This window comes from Parasteatoda tepidariorum, chromosome 5, assembly GCF_043381705.1.
Source record: "Parasteatoda tepidariorum isolate YZ-2023 chromosome 5, CAS_Ptep_4.0, whole genome shotgun sequence".
In the NCBI taxonomy this organism is placed as follows: domain Eukaryota; kingdom Metazoa; phylum Arthropoda; class Arachnida; order Araneae; family Theridiidae; genus Parasteatoda; species Parasteatoda tepidariorum.
In genome coordinates, this window is record NC_092208.1 from 88,236,829 (window position 1) to 88,257,548 (window position 20,720).

The window sequence follows — 20,720 nt, forward strand, 5'->3', positions numbered from 1 at the left end:
TCATATTTTGATTTACTTCTGTAGGATTATAATCGTAGCATGAACTAATGCATCATAATTCTTCGTGATTTATTGTTTAGAAGTCGAGTTTTTATGCTCAATTTAAATCAAAATTACTAGCTTTGAATGCATGGATTTATTTTAGTGTTTTGAAATTTTTCATATCGTGCATTTTTGTGGAAACATGAAATTTTCTAATCAACTCCAAATTTTTTATTTTGCATTTTACTTCTATAATGCGAAAAGGTATTTCTGTCATAATTTTATTTAGTGTCGCTTATTTCAATCTCTCGTATAATAAAATAAACTATAAACAAGGAAAATTAAAAAAAAATCTGCATTAATAAAACTTTTTGCAAATTATTTTTAGTTTAGAAAAAGAAATGGCTCATATAAAACAAAAATCCATTTAAATATGCCTTTTATTCAGCATTGAAATAAATTTAGAAGCAAGAAAAATAGCTTGAAATGAAAATATTTGAAATATATTGTAATTAGCTCTGTAAAATATATTTTTGTTGTCATTAACAAGCAACGTCCTTAGAGAAACATGGAACTAATGGTGGCAATACTATAGTGATTATTCATTTTGTTAGGTTGTTTTAAGTAATCATTTAATTAGGTTGTTTTAAGTAATCATTTAATTAGTGTTAAATAGTTAGTTATAGGGGGAAGTATTTACTTAGAATAATTTCGTGTTTTTATAGAAGCAAATACTTAATTCTTAGTAAATATTTACATTTATTTTTGATCCTTTCGAAAATGGCAGTAAAACGGTGGTGCTACAATGTAACATACCATCAATCTGTGACTGACCTATTAGGCCTTTTAGTATATTATACGATACTTAAATTAAGGCTCGGAAGGTGCGTGAGGTAGTAGCACAGCACGTATAGGAGCATTTTGAGATGAGTTTTCTATCTTATCTCAAGGCAAAGATAAAAATAGACAGTGTTTTGTGTGATTTAATGGAATAGATAAGTTTAATGGATTAGTTTTAACTTGATTTCTAGGACATATTATAAAATGAAAAAGATTATATTGTGATTGAATTCTTTATTTTATTTAGATGTATATTTTAAAGGCGTCATATTGAGATTAAACTCTTTTTATTACCCTTTTTTGTTTCTTTAAATTTATTCCTTATTTACATATAAAGTTGCTTAAAGAGCCTTTTTTTAGGATTGTAATAATGACTAAAAGTTGGTTAAAAGATATAGTTTTAAATTAATTTGCTATTTTTCTATTGAAAAAAGTAATGTCAATGTTTATTTAATAAATTAATATCAAATTGATTTATAAACTAATTTATGTCCAAAAAGATCGCAAAAGTGATATCATTTCTAAGCAGATGCTTTAAAATGAGATTTTATCCCATCGTCTGTATTGGATGTTCATAATTTATGACCATTGTATTAAATATTTTTTTAAATTTCCCTTCATTTAATATGTATGGCACTTTAGACCATAAACACATTAATATTAGAACATTAGAGCATCTGGCACTTTGGATCATATTAGATCATTAAAATCAAATACTAAAAGCACGTTTTTTTTTTTAAATTTTTGAAATTTCAGAAACTATTCGACCGATTCAGTTCAAATTTTCTATTTTGCCCTTTAAAATACATCCTTTAAAACGATGTATAAAATTTGTATGCCTTACAATTTAACATTTTTCGACTATTATGAAAGGAAATAATCAAAAATAATAAATAATTATAAAATTAATTTTTTCTTAGAATTATCTTAACAAACAAATTTCATAATTGTGTGCAAAAATGTTTCAATTAGTTTAACGTGCTCTCGAGCTGAGGTAAAAAAAGCAAAAAATTAAAATTACTTATGAGGTCGAAACTTTTTATCACTCTTCTCCTTAAACTATTAAATATATATTTTTGGATCAAAAATCTGAATCCGTCTCAAAAGGGTGTGATTATTCAGAAAAAGTTTCTTTTTTGCCTTAAAATATCATTTGCGCAAATTATTTAGCAAAGGTTAGGCTTTCTAACAACATTAAGATTGAGTCAAAATTCGATTATCGCATCAAGAGTTATTAAATTTGTTGGTTAGTTGCTTATTTTCTGCATTGTGCATGTTTATTTAAATTTTTTTGCGTACCGGGAGCAAAGAAAAAGGTATCAACTAGAATAACTTTTTAATAAAAGTGGAGAAAACATGGAAAAAATTACAGAACTATGAAAAAAAAGGGGGGGAAGAAAAATAATAATAAAAATAACAAGAAACTGGAACGAAAAGAAATACGAAAAAAAGGAAAAAATAAATAAAAATCCGGAAAATAAAAGATATAATCTTTTCATCAGCTCACACGACTATATCCGCAAAAAGGAGTACTTTCCAGTTTCTTGTTATTTTATTTTTTTTTTATTTTTCCCCCTTTTTTCATTGTTCTGTAATTTTTTTCATGTTCTCCTTACTTTTCGAGCTTATTTTATGAATTCTATTTACTTGCTGCTTATGCGCAGTTAATTTTCTTTATTTTCTTCGTGTTTTTTTTTCCATCTCGTGTCTGTCTGTATATATATATATATATATATAGGCTTCAGAAATTATGTCGAAAATAACGCCTAAAAGTAATATAAAACAGAAATGTGAATTTGCAACAAGAAAACATGATTAAAAATATAAAATAAAACTGGAAAAATCGCACTACCCCGAGTGAAATAGAAAATAAAGGAATTAAATAAAAACAAAAACAAAACTAGAAGAACCCCAATAGCCGGGAAATGCAAGTTAGGGCGAAATGCATTTCCACATTTAATGGAGAAATGGAGGAAAAATAATATTGTTAACATTCCCGGGTATAAAGATGAGGTGATGTAGCAGAGGTGGTTAGAATTTCAGCATTATCGAGATTAAATTTTTCCCCAAGATGCAAAGAATGTGCAGCTATAGATTTATGGCATTCTTAAAAAGGAACTTATCTACCGTGTTCCTTTAGTCTAAATGAGTCCTTTAGTTTATAAACATTTGCCTCAAACGTTGCCATTCTCAGGGTTCGCTAGACATTAATGACACGTGAAGTAAACTTGTCAGAGCTCAAAAAATGTCGACTTTTATTTAAATTTTCATATTTTTTGAAGATATACAAATTTTTATCTTCCCGCTTCATTTTCTGGGGATTATTCATTTAATAACACAGAATATTAAATTAAAATATTTAATGCGATGTTAAAATTAGTTTGGCGTAAAATAATGGTTACGGTTCTTTTGAAAAAAAAAACATAATCTATATATATATTTCTTTTACACGGTGATAAAAAAAGGCCTCATTACAACTCCCCGAATGGCAACACTAGAAAATTGACCAATCATTGCCGCTAAAAATGTCACATGCCAAATCTAGCTTAGATGGCTCAACATATAGCGCTTTTAAAAACGGAAACTGAAANTTCAACATAAGATTCTGATCAAAATAATGATCAAGAAAGATCCATTATACCTGATGGTAAAAACTTTATTGGCTTCGCAAAATATGTCGAAAATAAACGCCTAAAAGTAATATAAAACAGAAATGTTAAGTTGCAACAAGAAAACATGATTAAAAATATAAGCTAAAACTGGAAAAATCGCAGTACCCCGAGTGAAATAGAAAATAAAAGAATTAAATAAAAACAAAACTAGAAAAACCCCGATAGCCGGGAAATGCAAGTTAGGGCGAAATGCATTTCCACATTTAATGGAGAAATGGAGGGAAAATAATATCGTTAACATTCCCGGGTATAAAGATGAGGTGATGTAGCAGAGGTGGCATTATCGAGATTAAATTTATCCCCAAGATGCAAAGAATGTATAGCAATAGATTTATGACATTCTTAAAAAGGAACCTTTCTACCGTGTTCCTTTAGTCTAAATGAGTCTTTTAGTTTATAAACATTTGCTTCAAACGTTGCCATTCTCAGGATTCGCTAGACATTAATGACACGTGAAGTGAATTTGTGAGAGCTCAAAACATGTCGACTTTTATTTAAATTTTCATATTTTTTGAAGATATGCAAATTTTTATCTTCCCGCTTTATTTTCTGAGGATTATTCATTTAATGACACAGAATATTAAATTAAAGTATTCAATGCGAAGTTAAGATTAGTTTGGCTTAAAATAATGGTTACAGTTCTTTTGGAAAAATTCGTAATAATATAAATTCATCAGGCTATCTAAAAAATTCAAAGCAGTACATTTTTATTTATTCATTTGTTTATTTTTTAATTTAATTTTATTTTGTTTCATTTGTTTTGTTTTATTTATTTATTTTTTGACTGCTGCTCTGAAAAACATTTTTTAGGATGTTAAACAATTCTCTTTACAAGTGAAATTTCAAAAATAGAATGAAACAATGGAACGAATGTTCTCCCCCCCCCTCCTTGGAATCAAAGTTAAGCGGTTACAAGTCAATTATTTCGAACTAATTAACGTCTCCGTCCTATTCGAAATTTTTGGAAAATATATTTCTTATTCATCAGCATTGGCACGACAGCTCTTTGTGAGCCTTGGCCTTCTTCAGAAGCTTTTCCCATTCTGCCCTTCTCCCAGCAATTTTTTTTCCAGTTCTTTACTTTCAGGATGGCAAAATCCTCATCCACACAGTCTTTCCATCTCTGTCTTCTCATCTTCCTCTTGGTCTTTTATTGGAGGGAGTTGCATTAAAGACTCTTAATGTTGTTCGTTCTGGGCTCATTCTCACTACATACCCAGCCGATCTCATTCTACTTAGTTTAATAGATTTAATGATATCATCACTATTAAAGATCTTATATATTTCAAAATTATGTCTTTTTCTCCAGTTGTTGTTATCGAGGTTAGCACCAAAGATGGTTCGTAGGATCTTCCTTTCGAAGGTTGCAAATAACTTCTCTTCCCTTTTTGTTAAAGTCCATGTCTCTGACATTAGTCAAAAGCATAAGTTTTAATTCATCGATGCAAAATCTATACTAGATATGTTTTAGTGTATACTTAAGGACATATTTCAATGAAATTTATATTTTATTTTATTCTTTTGCTTAAATAACTCAAGTTATATGATTAAATGTATGAATAGTAAATATGGTAAACGGAACTTTTCACTACTTTTCCTCATTTTTTCTGTCCCTCTAAGCAAAATAAAAGAATAAGTTTAATTTCTAACAATTTTAAAAAGTTTAATTGTTTCTATTTCAAGCCATTAAATGTTACATCCAAACAGATTTCAATTCTGGGGTTAATTAAATTATTGTCACGTTTCATTGGAATATAAAAGGAACATTAACATTCCTGTTTTTTTACGGCGAAATAAAGGAACAATTTATATTTATAATTTCTGAAAAAAAGTACATTAAAACTATTCGCTAAACATATAAATTACATCCATAAAATTACTTGTTATCTAAAAATCTAATATGTCTTATTTTAGCATGAAGGAAATTCTAAAGTCATAAAACGAACAATTTTTTGAGATGATGATTAGAAAAATAGCACGGTTTTGAAATCGTTTTACAGTTTTCTATTTTTAGCTTTTACTGTTTAACAAAATAAGGCATACCGAGCATTTTCTTGATATAACAATATTTTTTTAAACTGTGCTAACGTTGCGAGCGAGAATAAGTTTGAACGTCAAAATAAAATTGTATGTCCATAAATTTTTGCTCATTTGGGAAACAGAACAAATTGTTATATTTTTTTTGCTGAGCACATACGTATACGCATTTGCTTTTCAGTACTCAAATAAATAAGAAACAATAAAAAAACAATAAATAATTTATCTTCATATTCTTCAATCAATAATTTTGAAAAAATAGCGTGCTTAGTAAATAGTCAGCTGTTTTGCATCGAATAATTTTCATCAGCAGAATTTTTTTTTAATTTCTTAACAAGATTTAATTCTCAGGTAGCTGGCAATAATTCCAAGTTTTCTCTTAATAAAAACTTGACAATAATTTTAAAAGGAATTTTACTTTAAAGGAAATCTTAAATTAAGGTACTAGCACAATTGATGAGTATATTAATGGAAAAATTATATGCGTGGTAGTGTAAGGAATAAGATTTTGAGAAATATTAAAACTTAATTAAATCGTTGGTAAAATAGTTCTGAGAAACACGCAAGGATGGGTAATTAAAAAATTCATTTTAAGATTAATACGATATATTAGATATTGAGAAATTTAAAGATACTTAAAAATATTGACTACGTATCCCTATTAATAATTATAAAATATCTATTGAAGAAATTGATAAATACTCGTATATTATTCCGTATCTATACATACGTTTGTACATTATTGAAACTGTTGAATTACTGAAAGAGCAAACTAAAAAATAAAATTTCAAAAAGCTGATGTGTAATCACATTCTATCAGAAACATGCTTTTATGAAACTGGAAAATCGTTGAACAAAATGTTTTTTAATCAATGAGATGTTTTATTCAAGCCTCTTTATTGAATAACGAATAAATTTTTAGACGACTGAAAAAGAAACGTCATAATTTATAATTTAAATAAAAAGACTTAGCAATCGGTTATTAGCGAAAAAAAATATGAATGAAATTTTACGCCTCGTGCGCATAAGTCTCGTAAGTTATCTACGTTTAAATATTAATCGCCCCATTTACATATTTCTTTATTGTCACCAAATTTTTTTTGAAGTAATTAATTTTAACTTTTCTTGGCTTCTACTAAATAAAAACTGTTGAAACTTTGGATTTCGCTATAAAAAAATAAGCAGATTAATATGGTATTAAAATTTATGCCTCACAATTCAAATTTTTTATCCGTAATTAAATTAAATAATAATAAATAATAAAAAAATTATTAAAAATCGTTTTTTGCATGAAATTATTATTGGGTAAACGGGTTTTATGAGTGGGTGTAATTTTTTAATTGCTTAATTAGTTTTGAAAATATGATTTAAAAGGCAAAAAGTGAAATCAACATCAAGGGGTCTAAATTTTGGATTACTTTCCTGACCAAACTAGGGGGACCATATTTCCCAGATTGCTGCTACTCCCACTCTCATATTTTGAAGGTTAAAAATCTAAATTTGTAAAAGTAAATAAATATTTATTCAGAGAAAGTACGTTTTCTTTGTTCGATTTCGTAACTTAATTAATAGTTAGAACTACATAATTAGCATAAAATCACCCCCAGGAACCATTAAGCTTGACACTTAGTATGTAAAAATCAGATCATTAGAGCGAAAGTTATTCAGGGTGATATCTTTTTTTCTCACTGTACCCCAACAGAGGGATGCTTGCAGTTTCTGCCTTCAGTAATCGATTCATTTTATTACTGAAGTGTCAAAATGATATGATATTTGCTTTAGAATAAATTTAAATTTTTTATGATAAAGCAGAGATGCCTGTTGGAATTATGCGTATTCTCCAATTAGTTTTGCAGTTGTTTAGTTAATCTCATCAACTTACTGAACAAAAATCATTCCCCTTGATTTCCATGATTTTATTTATAAGCGTCGTTGAACAGCAAAGTTTACGACTACCAAAGTTCAACACCGCAGCCTTTGTCCCGAAGACAAAGGAACTCCTGGGAGAAATTTGCCTTCGCGGAGTACTTTTTTGATAAAAATAAACCGCATTTGCGTTTCATGGAGAAGAAAACCAGGAAAGCCTCCCACGCTTAGCCTGACAGCAAGGGAACTCTAATCCATGATCCGTCTACCACTGAGGATATTTTAGGTCAGCACTGTGGTCGGTGTGAACCAGGAGCGGAATTCATATCGACCAGCCACCACTGGTATTCGAACCCTGTTCACCTCATTGTTAGACGAACACTCTATCCCCAAAACCTATGAATCGAATGAAAAAGGAACATTCTGTAAAAAAATTCGGTGAATTTAATTAGCTCAGCTTTGGCACGCCGACTAATTTTTTTTTTTTCGAATAAATATGCATAGTGTAGAAATTTTATATTGATTGATTTATCACTTTTATTTTATAATAATGCATGTGAAATGGCATATCGGTTACATCAATAGTATATTTTATGATACATAATTACCTATCAGCTAAAGCACCATAAATTGTTCCTCCGATGAGGCTTCCAACATTCTGCAGAGTCAAGAGTAAACTGGGATAATGGCTATCATCACATACCATATTCCACTAGGACAGAAAAGATTTATTGTAAATTATTGTTTAAACATAAAATTTCAAACATTAATCAAGGTCGCTTCTACAAAATATTCAGGCTCCAGGAAAACATATCGTAACAGCATCAAAATCAAGTATGAAAAAAATATATTTCTGATTCAACAGTCGCCGTTAAATTTTTATTTCTTCTCGAAATAAAGTTTTATGTTTTCCGTTTTTTCTTTAAAAAATCTCAACATAGTAGGAAAAAATATAAGGAATAATACAAAATATAATATTCAAAATATATTTTAAGAACTCGTAATTAAAAAATAGAGGAGGCAGGTCGACTTATTCATCCGACATTTTAGAAATTTTCTGTCTCGTAATGAAAATTAGAGAGGGGAGGTCGACTTATAGATCCGACATACTAGGAAAAAAAATATAAGGAAATCAAAATAAAAGGAATTCGTAAAAATGTAAGGACTTTATAATTCAAAATATATTGTGCAAAAAATATTAGGAATTCGTAATCAAAAATAGAGGAGAAAGATCGACTTAAAAATCCGACTAACACATTTGCTATCTCGTAATCAAAAATAAAAGGGGAGGTCGACTTATACACCGAACTATACGGTATGTTCTTTAAAACTAATTAAGGTGTTCAGATTAAGGGAGGGATAGAATTAAAATATTGAAACACAGTTGTTCTGTGCATTCAGCTCAGTTGCCATTAAAGTTTAAATGTTAATGCAAAACAATTTTAAAGGTGACCAAACAGGTCACCGAAGACAACTAGTATATTCAATTTAAAGTTTAAAAGAAGGAAACAAAAAAATGTTGACAGCATTGAAAAAGTATCGAAATTTATTAAAAAACATTTGTATCTGCTTCGATCGCGTTCAGTTATTTATCGTTTTTAATGACTATCGTCTTAATGACAATTTAATAACAGGTTGAAATTAATATGGCAATTTAATATGAAATATGTATATTCAGCAATATTTCCTAACTCTAACAATGCGTTGTCTGGCCTCTAAATAGTTTTAGTGACAAGAATTGGACATGGATTAATGCGTAAAACACATAAAAACGAGATTATTAAATTATAAGGCGTGAAACGCGGTCAGAAAAAAAAGATCCCACACCAAGAGGATTTCTTATGATTGATAATTAAATGACAGAAGGGCATTAAGATTATAAATCGGCCTCTGTTTGATGACTCTCATCGGTAGATGTCGTAATGAACTGTTTCCAAGGTTACAGGTGTTATTTTATTCCAGACATATGAATCATTCAACACAGATTTTGGAAGGTAGGGTGGTATTCTTAATATAAAACAATTATTAGCTGCAACCGTCCCTGACATTGTGTTACATAATCTGTAAAAAGGCTTATTAACCAAGGAAAACACTTAATTTTTTTCATTACAGGGAACGTCAGATGCTGGGAAAAAATGTATTTTTGACGAATTTTTCCATTTAAAAATCGGTAGAATTGCATAAGCATGTTAATATAAAGCAACTGACATGTTAATTGCCATGTCCTAATTATTATTGATCAACAATTAATTATTATTAAATTATTATTGGTCAACAATTAATTATTATTATTTTATTATTAATTATAATTAATAAATTATTATTAATTAATTTTTATTAAATAATTACTATTGATTAATAATTAATTATTGTTAATAAATTATTATTGTTTAATAACTAATTATGATGAATTAATAATTACTTATTATTGTTTAATAATTAATTATTATTATACATTGATTTAATTTAGTTTAAATTAATTATAACAGTTGTAATAACGCTTTCAGCAGTTCACAGTTAATAAACGCGAAACACAAATATTTTCACGGAAGCTCTCTGAATACATTTAAAAGGAATACCCCCTTAAAGAAATCAACTCGAATCACTTTCGCTTTAATGATTGAATCCCGTTCAATTACAAATATTTCTGTAGCTATAAGTGATATAAAATTAGAACAATAAATTGAATTTAACTGTCACTATTGTATTTAATTTTTTATATTTTTAATTATTAATTTTTAGTTAATATTATTTATTTATTTCATATTAATTGATTATTTATAATTAGCAATTAATTATTATTAATTAACAATTAATTATTATTAGACATTGACTTAATTTAGTTTAAATTAATTATAATTATTGTAATAACGTTTTCAATAGTTCACTGTTAAAATACGCGAAAAAAAAATTTTTTCCCAGAACCTCTCCGTATACCTATTAAAAAAACTGCCTTCTTAAACAATCATCTTAAATCACTTTTGCTAGATCCCGTTCAATTTCAAAAACTTATGTTGCTATAAGTGACACAAAATTAGAACAATAAACTGAATTTAACTGCCCCTATTCTATATTTTTAATTTTTATAGTTCAAATTATACCTTTTCTGAAATGTTAATTATTAAATACTTAAACCCGTTTCCACAAAGTAGCCCGTTGTCAAAACAATTCCCACCTGTAAAGCGCAAAGTAAGACTTTTTATTATGAAATATAAGCGCAAAATGTTTAAAATATCACTACAAATATTTAATTTCTAGTTTTTTTAAAAAAACAAACAATTCAATATAGAAAATAATAATAAAAATTCATAATGAAAATAATAAATTTCTTATAGCTATGAGTAATTATATATTATTACATTGTTACTATGTAGTTAGTCGAATTTAGTAGTTAGTGGAGATATCATCATTGCAGTACTAAGCATATGATGACCGCTTCAGATACATTTTCGTTTGTTATGAAGGAGGGATATTTGACCCAGAAAATAAATTAAATAGTTTAGGAAAAATTGATTTATTATGTAAATCTTATAATAATCAACATGGCCACATTCCAAAATTCTAAAATAAAGGGATCAACAGAATGTACTTGTCCTCTCATCAAGAAAAACATTTAATTACCTTTCGGGCTGAAGGCCTAAGGTTCCTTACCTCAAGTAAAATCAAAATTAAAAGTAAAGTGAATTGTTCCCAACGGAGAGTTAGGAGCATGGGAGAGATCCATGGTTGGCCATTTATTGAAAGATAAAATAACCAAAGATAAAGTCAAACCCCCCCCCCGTAATCAATATTAAATTTTAAAATAATTTGACGAAAGCGAATAGCCACAAAGACAGTGAGAATTAGTATAATCATGTAAGTGAAACATTTTTGCGGTAAGAAGTAAAAATAAAGAGTTACGAATGAATATTCTTTTCGACTTAGTCGTGACGGTGAATTAATGAGTTTTACGTTTGTATTTATGTAAAAAATTCGACGTTACATTAATTGTTAAGAAAATAATAAAGTATTTTTATTAGCTTTTTATTAAATGTAATAAATATTAAATAATTAGTTTAATTTAATTAAAATTCGATTAAGGTTGATGAATAATGATTAAATAAATTTAAGAAATTAAAGGAAGTTGAAAAGCTAGGAAATATGCAATGCCTATTAAGGTTACTAATTCTGTTGCATTATTAATATTTATTCTGAAATTATTTTTAATTCTATTAGAGTTTTGAATTCTATTATTACAGTTAAATATATTGCAATTATTTAAACTTTAATCTTTAAATCCACGTTAAACAAACTATTTAAAACTTTTGTTTGGCAGTGGGATCCCTCTTTAATTTTATTTCTTATATACCAGGCAAAATCAGGAGGTTCAGATTTTTGTCCTTACCAAATACTGATGCTCTTCCTTTCCCAACGATATCTGCAAGCTTCGTTCTAGGCTTGGCAAAATACTGAACAACGCAATACAATATTATTGCTCATGCTTTTCGTTATTATTATCATCATGGCTAAGCTTTTTTTTTTTTTTTTTAATTTTTTTTCATTAGAAAAACGCTAAATTTGGACCTCCGATTTCTTTTTAGTTTCAGTCATTTGCATTAATTCCAACACATACTGAGAGCCCACGTATAATATTGTTGCGAATTTGTAAGTATGAGTATAATTTTGTAAATATTGTTTTGTTATTTTGTCTCAGACGAACCCTAAATAAATATTTTAAATCGAAAATTTCGAAGAAATAGCGTATTTTTAACGTAGTTTAGAGAGATAAATAACGCCTAATGCATTGCTTAAGGAAAACTCGGTTTGATGACATTTTTGCTGAATTGGCGATAATTTAAGCAACTTGGTGACCATTTTGGCGACAAACAATAGTTCTGAAAAATAGATAATAGATCGAAGCGGTATGACTTAAATTTACGAGACTTGTCAACAATCATGTCGTCACCCCACCAGGCCACGCCCACCAAGACAGCCCCAGCCCCACTGTGGAATCCTACACCCTTATAGACATTATTCCAGGTGCCCACGGGCACAATCTTCGATGAAAGAGTCAATTGTCCGCTTCGCGGACAGGTACTCTGTGTCACAGCTTAGTTCAAGTTCAAGTTCAATCATGTCGAAAGTTCTGGTGTTTCGTCGCCAAGCCTATATAAATAAAAGTGTGCCTTGCAGCCAAATCGAAGACGGCGATAGAGAAGTAATAAAGAACATGAGTCAGATTGGGATTGTAGTAGTGTACTGATTTGCGAGTCTCTTATGCACCGTCTGCGGCTTCAAAGCCTGTAATTTGGTGTGTACTAGCCGGTTATTCGTGCTGAAAATTGCTGTATTTTCGGAAATATTCTACTAATAATTTCTTAGAGTTTTAAGTACTATTTTATTCATCTCTAATAGCCACGAACCCCTGTGCTCGGTACAATATTAAAAACTGACAAGTAGCCAGCAAGGACTAATCAAAAAACTTCAATCAAACAGGGGAGTAGAGATAAAGAGCGGAGTTATTACTTAACACATTTCCCGTTCGTTTCCTGTAACGATTTCGTTCTCTATGCAGTTTTGTTTTCTTTCGCAATAGTGTTTTGAAATTATTGATTTATATATAATTAATAAAACACTACTGTGATTGTTATATAAATTTAAGAAATTAGTTCGAAAAAATCTGCTATCAACATTTTCATAACAGATGATGAATAGCATATATATTCTGGCTAACACCTTGGCAGCTAATTGACTGCTTTGTTTCCGCCATCAAAGCGGATGTTACGTAATCGCTGGTTCATTGGTAGAAACAATGGGGCGAGTGCTCTATGCTTCAGAGATATCTCTGAGTGTAAAGTAATACAACATTATTAGTTCTTGGAGCTTTATCATCGGCTCAAATTATTTTCTCCATCTTAACCTCGTCCTTTGGTATTACGATGTCTGAACAAACTTTTTCTACACCAGTTAGTCTTCTTTTACCGTGGAGGCTCAGGAGATAAAGCCCGGGTTCGAACCGACAGCGATGACTCGTCGATACGAAATTTGCACCCGGCTCACACCGACCACAGTGCTGACATAAAATATCCTCCGTGGTAGACAGATCATGGGTTAGAGTCCTCTCACCACCGAGATAACCATGGGAGAATTTCGGGGTTTTCCTCTCTATGTAATACAAATGCGAGTTAGTTCCATTATAAAATCCTCCACACAGACGAATTTCTCCCAATACTTGACCCAGGACTCCTTTGTATTCTGGATTGGGCTCAAAATTGTAAGGTTACAGAGTTGAACATTTATAGTCGTAAACATGAAATTGATTCGGTTGTTTCGCGAGAGTTATAAAATAAAATAAAATTTGTCTTCTTCCCATCATTGAACTGCAACGTGTAACCAAATATCGGCACTAAGTCATCCCCCAAAATAGAATATTCTTGATATTAACATGGCATATAAAATAAACTAAGAGACGTTAGTTAAGGTTTTAAATTATAAATAAAATACTTTCTACGAATCTGGTTGTTAACTTATCCATAAGGATACCGTAAATGTTTACTTCAAACAAAGCTCTTCGCCGACCGCAAAAACAAAAACAAATGACAACAGTGTTGTTCAGATGCAAATCTCCCATCTCCCCCTCAAAAATTAAAAATGCGTTCTTTTTTTAATTATTTAAATTCTAAATAATTTTTTTCATTACAGAATACAAGAATCCATGGCAAAATTGGTCGAATTCACGTTTTATATGCGCTTAAAAATTACGTTTTGTTACAAAACAAACCATTTTCATATTCGCCTAACGTCGCTTTTCATCAAGAGTTAAGTTATTACTTGTTATTCAACAATTCGAATGTGGCTGTACTCATGAAGTTTCTAGTTGAGTTTTTTTTTCTTTTTTTTATTATAGAGAAGTGACTGGAGATGTGTCTTTTAATAAATAAAATTTGAAAAAATGTGTTTCTACGTCATGGAGAAGAAGAAAAAAAGCAATTAAGATGTCATTTGTTCGGCAATGTTTACTTTTGATCTCTAATTCCGGTTTTTTTTAAATCAAAATTTACAGCAATTGATGTCAGACTTTATTTGAACATTTCTTAGTAATATTTACAAATCACCGGTAGATATTTTAGCAAGATATTATCATATGCTCTTTATAAAACATCATATTCGCGATCACCTCGAGTATCTTTTTTTAATTTATTAAATCTTTAAAACTTCTGAGTCACATCATTGAAAATAGAGTGTTTCGTGATTTTCAAGTCTGTTTTAAAACGTGTCGTGATTTTCAAAAGAATTTTTCCAAATCATTTAACATGAAAGTAATTTCAAATAAAGCTTGCATAAACTATGATTTCATTATTTTAATTTTTGTTTCATATAATTTGCTTTAGCCTTGCATTCACCAGAAGTGCAATTGGTCTTGAAAGCTTTGCACACAGAAATTTTGTAATATCTTTAAAGGAGTTACGGTTACTCTGGGAAAAGAGAGCGTTCGCCTTCCAACGAGGTAGCCCAGGTTCGAATCCCAGCTGTGACTGGTTGATACGAATACTGCTCTCGGCTCGCACCGACCACAGTGCTAAAATAAAACATCCTCTGTGGTAGACAAATCATGAGTTAGAATTCTTCACAATCGAGCTAACTTTGGGTGGTTTTCGTGGTTTTCCTCTACATGTAACGCAAATGTGGGTAAGTTCCATCAAAATGTCGTTCATGGAAGTTAGTTAGTTCCATTGATTGGCCCAGGAGTTCTCTTGTATTTTAAGTAGGGCTCAAAATCCCAAGGCTACTGAGTTGAACATTGACAGTCGTAAACTCAGAATTTGGGTTGGTCCTTCAACGCCAATTATAAAAAAAAAGAACGAAATTCAAGATTTTGAACTGTTTTTGCCAAACTAGAAAATTATGAAATTCGCTGAAAAGAGGCTTAAGTGTAGCAACAAAAAAATTCAATTTATAGACCTATAGATCTCATTCAACTTTTTTATATTTTGGCCCTAATCTCAGAGGCCCGTAGAGTAATTGAATGCAGAAATAGCTATAGGAATGCTATTAACTGTTTTAAAAAGTGTAATTTAGGCCCAATGTGCGGGGCTCGCCACCTCGCCAAATGAGATAAAATCGAAAATTTGGCGAATAAAATCGTGTCTTGGTGAAAGTATTGGCGAAAGGTTTTTTTCCACTGGAAAGAAAAATATATTTTTATGTCGATCCTCAAAATTACGTCTAAATGAATTTTTCTAAACATATCAGTATTTTTTATTCGATTACAATAATTTTCGGTAGATGCGCGACCAAGGGCGCCGGCAGAATAATATATAAGGGGGTGCAACCCTCTAACAAACTACCCCCCCTACCCCCGAAAAAAATTTAAAATATTCTGCTATTACATTTTGTTTTGTTATTGCATATACTTTCATCTGTTCATTTTTTCAAGATACGTTTCTTCATTGTTAGCAAGATATTTAAAAAAAAGTACGAATTTCTTGTACTTAAAAATTTTGCCCAGAGGCGATCGCGCTGGCGCTAGCATAGCTACTGACTTTGAAGCACAAATAACTACAAACAGTAGTTTCGTATACTAACGTGTTTGTGCACGCTTAACATTGGTATTTATTGTGTTGATGAAGTTTTACAGTTGCGAGAAGTCAGCTTGTGTTATACACCTTTGTTAAACTGAATAACTAATAGAAAATATATTATTTACATTTTATTAAATGAAATTTAAAAATATAGCTTAGATATCTGCCAAGTTTGTGAATGCTCAGTGTGCATAAGAAAAGAATCAAAGATGACTCAGAATTCATTGAAAAAGTTAAAAACAGATTTGGACAGCAAACAAGACGATTACAATTCTTGTTTGATTAAACAATTTTTTAATTGTTATGTATCAATAATTACTTAATTATTTGTTTTTCCATAAAAATATGTTTAACAAAAAGATTTTATAAAAAATTTTTTCTGTATCTCTAATTGTTTTTTTAAAAAAAAGCCAGGGGGGTGCAAGTGCACCCCCTTGCACCCCGCTGCCGGCGCCTTTGTGCGCGACATAACCAACTAGAATTGGGTCCAAATAATAACAAACTACAGTAAAACAGTTTTCCATGAGGAAAAGTCTATCATAAAAAATTGTTAAGATTTGCATTTGGCGAAAAGACGTTAGAAAATTGGCGAATATTTTTGATATTTAGCTAATTCACTGGCTAATAATTTGAAATCCTTAGCGCGGGCCCTGAATATGGATATCTGATGTTAATACCTTCCATTGAGGGTGAGCTGCCGTATCAATCTGGAATTTTATGGGGGAGGAGGGCAAGGGAAGAAACTTTGCTATCTAGACAAGTAACCTAATTCTTCGATGTATTTTATCACTCTGAATCGAATAAACTCCTCTCTTGTCGATTCACAAATTATAAAATCAGAAGTTATAAAAGCTTTTATGGATCAGGGAAACAAAAATTTAGATCTTATAGATTTTTTAGGATTTATTCAATGAGATGCAACCCAGTCAAATATAATCAAATCCGATTTATTATTAACAATTTCAGAAGCATTTAATATTATTTTGAGCATGGTAACTATTTTGAAATAACAACTGCCTCTGACTAGAGTCAATAGTTGGACAAAAATTAAAAATCAGTTAATACTTGTAGCTGTGTTTGTATCTTTTATCTTCTTTTGTGCTATAGGATATAGACAGTTTTACAAATTCTCTTGGTTCCTTTTTCATTTTCCTCTTGTTTCTATCAAAAAACTGGTGTTGAACTATGTATCAACTCAAAGGTGGTGATATATTCTTTCCGATGTATTTTTTTACTTCGAATAAAATTTCATAGAATCATTATTAATAGTTCAGAAGTTACTAAAACATTTTTATGGATAAAAAATATTGTTCTGTACTTGTGAATATTAACACGTTATAATTGCTACGTAGACACGCATTTATTTAGCATAAATCGAAATAAATCGAAACTAAATTAATAGAATTAATAATTTTGAAGTTATAAGAGTTATTATGATTTAATGTGTTAAAAGGGAAGTTTCTGACTTACACCCATTTACATATCTGCATTTTAACCAGGCCGCCAAAACTGTACACAGAATCTGATAATATAAGTGCTTACACAACAATGTCAAAAATGTAAACAAGTATAATCCCAGTGTTAACCCCACAATATTTCCTCCATTCCCTTTCAACACATGAAGAGTGTCCTACACTCCTCCATTTTTGTCCTGCATCTCTAACATTACCTTAACAAAAACTATAGCTCCCAAGTTTCTTTTTAACGGTTTTAAAACTATGTTAGTTCTTAATGCTTACAAAACTGTACAGTTTTGTATTTATGTTTTAATCATTATACTAATTGTACACAGTTCCAAAACCGTCAAGGTGAAAAATGTTCTTTACAGTAAACTTTACGGATTTACAGACTGCTGACGGTCATTTTACCGCAATTTTGGAATGAAAATTCCAATAGTACAGATTAAAATGAATTGACCTCCTCATTGAAGGTAAAGGTTTCAACGTCTAAAAAATTGTGTAGGGACCACAACATTGTCTTTGATAAATTATTTTTCGTCCCCAGAGATGATGCCCTTCGAAAACGGATAATTTTCTTGACATTTGAAATGAAAATCACAGATGTCAACACGGAGGCACAAATTTCTTTCCCTGCCGATTCCGTTTTTTACAAGCAAAACTTACTATATCACCTATCAAAATATTTAATTATTATGCGGCTTAGGTATGAATGGACTGCGAAAATACGACAAAACGACTATAAAATACGAATATATAGTCAAACCCCGCTATAGTGAACTCCCGAATATAGTGAACGAAATGTTCGGTCCTGTGCCTTGCTGTACACGTATAATGTTATTTTTGGTGGATATAGTGAACTAAAAAAGTGAGGAAGTTGGATATTATGAACTTTTTTCTGTCTTCGACTGATTTGTCTTCATTTTTTTAAATAATTTTGAAATGTCTTTTTCAAAATAAATACTTACACTGATTTTTAAAACCATCTATAGAGAGGAATGTAGCGATAAGCATTTTTTCTTGTTTGCTTCTTTTATCTCACTTTTCCATCCCTTAACAAAGGCCTACCCAGGCAGATGTATGGACAAATTTTTTCCTGCATCAGTTAAAAATTTCTAATTTTTTTTTTTTGTACACAAGACGAAGAGTAATAAAAAAATAAAAGCAAGTCAACACATTTTTTGTTACTACGTATTATTTTTCAGTCATTTTTGTATTTCATTTTATTGGTCATTTATTTAAATAATGTATAATAAAAGGAAGAAGTTCAGAACTATTAGTTAAAATTTTTTGAGGAACGGATATAGTGAACTCCCTGGTTATAGTAAACCGAAAATTTCGATCCCTTGAAGGTTCACTATAGCGGGGTTTGACTGTATATAGATATATATATATAAATTAAAAAATTGAGAAAATATGGAAAAATAATTAAAAATAATGGCAAGAGAAGAAAAATTATTAAAATTATTTTCTAAAAATATTTTAAAAAATATTTTTACTTATTATTTATTTTTTGTTATTTATTATTCTAAAAAATTAAAAGTCCAGAAAACAAAATAAAGAAAAGATATAATCTCTTCATCAGCTCACACGATTATATCCACAAAAAGGAGTGCTTTCTAATATTGTATCAATNTATAGATAGATAGATAGATATAGATAGATAGATAAATTAAATAATTGAGAAAGTATGGAAAAATAATAAAAAATAATGACAAGGGAAGAAAAAATTATTTTTTAAGAGTATTTTATAAAATATTTTTATTTATTATTTATTTTTTGTTATTTATTATTCTAAAAAAATTAAAAGTCCTGAAAACAAAATAGAGAAAAGATATAATCTCTACATCAGCTCACACGATTATATCCACAAAAAGGAGTGCTTTCTAATATTATATCAGCATAGCTAAAGCAAAATATATCAATACAATAGTTTGAGGAGCACTAAAAAGAATTGAAACGAATATATATATGTATATATATATATATGCAACGCATATATAAATAACCTTACTAATAATTCATTTTATGCTTGATTTTAGGAAAAAAATCATCTTACCTTTGTTGCAGCAGTGTCATCAAAATATGTTTTGTCGTATTGCCAACCGTAAATGCATGTCATCTCTTCAGTGCTACTATTGTTCACAACGTGTATCCGACATGATGCGTCCGACTCTGAGGGTTGAAACGGTATCGTATCCTTCCTGGTCACATTTGCCAATTCCGGTATATGACAGCTGTGATCCGGTACCATCACCATGAACAGCAGGACCATTCCGGGAATGGAAGCTACCATAGACACGGAGAATCCATAAAAGGCTAACAAACATTTCTGAAAGCGTCCCCAAGCCCCTACATCCTCCAGAACATCTTCGAAATCCATCACGTGTTTGTATCAAAGCAAAATTAAATAATGAATGAAAGTTCTATTTTAGAACATTCAAAAGATTTATCATTCAATCAATTCGACAAATAGTCGTCTGCTCTTGAGAAAGCTAATTAAAGGTGGAGTATTTTATCCGTTTCTCCATCTCCTCCTGCATCACTTGATAGAGAACAAAAAAAGGTCTAACCGACGTAATAAAACTCGATATCCTTTTTTTTTTCTACCTTCCCTTTCTTCTTTAGAAGGGCGCTCAGTGTTCACTCTCGAAAATAATCGTTTTCGTTCATGTATGTTACGTAAGAACCAAACAATTTTTTTTTCTTCTTTACAACAATTTTATGAATGCCGTATTAAAAAAATAGAATTCTATTAATGATTGTCACTTTCATCTCAACTTATTTGATTTGATGTTTTTAATGTCACATAATTTAATTAAAAAAAATAAGTGCAGTAAGTACCTTCAAAAATAAATTGGTAAATAAATAAATAAAATGGAAGGAAGGATGGAAGGAAGAGGAATAACTTCCAAACGACATTTCCGGGAGAGAGAAAAAACGCTACGTACTCGTTTAGCGGTTGCAAACATTTTTTCTTTTCTTCTGTAACAGAATCATGTTCCTACTGTAATATGCTAATATTTTTTAAGGTCTGTTTCAAAGTTTCGCCTGAAAGTTGGATTCTTTTCAATAATTTAAAATTATTTTGAAAAAAATAATTTTGTGTAAAAGCAATTGCGGTATTTTCAAAACATGAAAATCCAAAATTCCAGAATATTAAGAATGCTGCCTGTTTCAAAAAATAGGCAGTATGTTTAAAAGAGTGTGGCAATGTTTGTAGAATACCATTCCGAGAATAACGTGTTAATATTTAAAAAGAATCTGTAGTAAAATTAGTGACGATCGCTTGAATACGCCATCTG

The 20,720-nt window shown here is 29.9% G+C and overlaps 1 protein-coding gene across 1 annotated transcript in view; it reads right to left on the reverse strand.

Annotated features, from left to right (window-relative positions):
- LOC107445399 (organic cation transporter 1-like) overlaps positions 1-20,244 on the reverse strand; it is a 46,710-nt gene extending 26,466 nt beyond the window's left edge. Inside the window, exons 1-2 of the mRNA XM_043039687.2 lie at positions 19,475-20,244; positions 8,006-8,109 (exon numbers count right to left, since the gene is read on the reverse strand). Of these exons, the coding sequence (XP_042895621.2) occupies positions 8,006-8,109; positions 19,475-19,798 (428 nt within the window). The 5' untranslated portion in view covers positions 19,799-20,244. The remainder of the gene's footprint in view (positions 1-8,005; positions 8,110-19,474) is intronic.
- Positions 20,245-20,720: the final 476 nt, after the last annotated feature.